This window comes from Parus major, chromosome 28 (genome assembly GCF_001522545.3).
Source record: "Parus major isolate Abel chromosome 28, Parus_major1.1, whole genome shotgun sequence".
In the NCBI taxonomy this organism is placed as follows: Eukaryota; Metazoa; Chordata; class Aves; order Passeriformes; family Paridae; genus Parus; species Parus major.
Genome location: NC_031797.1, coordinates 3,888,170 through 3,890,347, shown reverse-complemented (window position 1 = coordinate 3,890,347; position 2,178 = coordinate 3,888,170). Strand labels below are relative to the sequence as shown.

At 65.3% G+C, this 2,178-nt stretch overlaps 1 protein-coding gene across 1 annotated transcript in view; it reads right to left on the bottom strand.

The window, feature by feature from the left end:
* Positions 1-380: 380 nt before the first annotated feature.
* ISYNA1 (inositol-3-phosphate synthase 1) overlaps positions 381-2,178 on the bottom strand; it is a 9,900-nt gene continuing 8,102 nt past the window's right edge. Inside the window, exons 5-8 of the mRNA XM_015651497.1 lie at positions 1,971-2,135; positions 1,784-1,897; positions 1,487-1,704; positions 381-766 (exon numbers count right to left, since the gene is read on the bottom strand). Coding sequence (XP_015506983.1) covers positions 553-766; positions 1,487-1,704; positions 1,784-1,897; positions 1,971-2,135 — 711 coding nt within the window. The 3' untranslated portion in view covers positions 381-552. The remainder of the gene's footprint in view (positions 767-1,486; positions 1,705-1,783; positions 1,898-1,970; positions 2,136-2,178) is intronic.

Genomic DNA, 2,178 nt, shown 5'->3' with positions numbered 1-2,178 from the left:
AAAAAAAAAAAAAAACAAAAGAAAAAACAAAAAAACAAAACACTCCACGACCCCCCCAACACCCCCCTCCCCCGCATCAATAAATGTAATTTGATTTTTTTTCAGAAGGCGGCGATATTTGGGTCTCGCTGGGGTTTGGGGGGGGGGAACCCCAAAACCAGGTGAAGGGACCCCAAAGCCAAGTGAGGGGACCCCAAAACCACATGAAGAGGAACCAGGTGGACCCCAAGAACCAAGTGAAAAGGACCCCAAAACCAGGGGGAAGAACTCAGGACCAAGTGAAGGGACCCCAAAACCATGTGAGGACCCCAAGAACGACCTTGGGGGACCCCAAAGCCCCCCAAGAGACCCCAAAACCCAAGCGAAGAGACCCCAAAATCTCATGGGGAGGTGAGGGAGGGGTCACTCTGTGCTCCGCGTTTATTGGTGGGTACAAAGCTTCACAGTTTGGATTCGCCATCAGGAATTGGGGTGGGGGTGGGAACAACCCCCCCCAAACCCACCCCTCCGCCCCCCACCCCCCCTAAAAAGCCGCTCCGGGTGGGTTTGGGGTTATTCGGCGCCGTCGATGTGCAGGGGGGCTCGGGGGGGCCCCGGCCGGGGGGCACAGGGGTGCCCGTTGAGCTGGGCGGGCGCTGCCGGGCTCTTTTTGGGGAGCAGGGGACAGGCGGCCCCCCCGGGACAGGCGCGTTTGGGGCTCGGCGCCGGCCGCTGCATCTTGTGCTCCAGCAGCATGTGGTTCTGGGGGGGCAGCCCCAGACAGGCCCTGGGGGCACACAGGGGGTCAGGGGGGCGCCCCAGGGATGGGGGGCACGGAGAGCCGGGGGATGGGGGGAAGGGGGTGGGTGTTGGGGGCACTGGGGTGTGCTGGGGGTGAACTGGGGGGGCTCTGGAGCGTGGGACCAGCTGGAATGGGGCACTGGGAACGGGGACCCACTGGTGCTCAGATCCGTGGGCTTTGGGCACTGGGACCTGCTGGAGCTGGGCACCCCAGGATCTGGGAACCCCAAACTTTGGGACCCACTGGAGCTGGGCACCCCAAGTTTTAGGAGCCACTGGAACTGGGAATCCCAGGCTTTGGTTACTGGGAGCCACTGGGGCAGGGCCTGCTGGGCACTGGGTACCGGGGTCTGTGTGTTGGGGCCCCCCAGGCACTGGGACCTTGCTCCCCTGGGGCACCCCATGACTGGGAAATGGGGACCCTCAGTCCGGGGCACCTCCAGGGGCACTGGGATGTACTGGAACCCACTGGTGCCACTGGGACCCACCCACCAGCACGTACTGGAACCCACTGGTGCCACTGGGACCCACCCACCCTCACCGGGCACCCCAGGATTTGGGCTCCAGGACCCCACGGTGGCACCGGGACCCCCCTGGCACCCTGAGTATCCCACACTGGGACCCCCTGCAAGCCTTTGGGTGCCACCATGGGCACGGGGGTGGTGGCACTTGGTGGCCACGAGGCCGGACCCCCCTCCCCGGGTACCTCAGGATGTTCTCGATGCAGCTGCGCTGGCGGAAGAGCGCGTTGACCACGGGGGTGCCCTCGGGAACCAGCGGGGCCTTGCAGAGGAAGGCGAGGATGGACAGGACGCTGTGGAAGCCCTGGAATTCGGGGTCGGCCTCGGTGCAGAAGGTGATGCGCTGGCACAGCTCCGTCAGGATGGCCAGGTCCAGGATGATGGGGCTGGCCAGCAGCGAGTCCTGCGGGCAGCGAGGGGTTCAGGAGCCACCCCGGCACCGAGGGGACACCCCGGGGACAGCCCGGTGGCCCCGCACGCACCTCGCAGGTGTTGTGGATGACGATGGTGTTGGTGCCGCCCATCATGATCTCGGACGTGTACTCGTCCAGCGCCCGCTTGCTGTCCCCCACGTAGGGCACGTACTTGATCACCACCTGCCAAAGCCACGTCCCCGTCACCCCCGCTGTCACCTCCGGGTGTGGCCCCACCCCGCGCCCCCCAACTCACGCAGTGGTCGGGCTTGTCCTGGGGGCCGTAGAGGATGGGGTTGGCCTGGACCGTGTCGTCCACCACGTTGCTCTTGGAGATCTCCTTGGAGCGGAACTGCTGCGGCGCCGACAGGTTCTTGCCGTCGTTGTTGCCCAGGTGGTTGTAGCTCACGATGGACTTGGTCTGGCCGGGGGACACGGGTGGGTCACCCCCTGTCCCCCGCGGG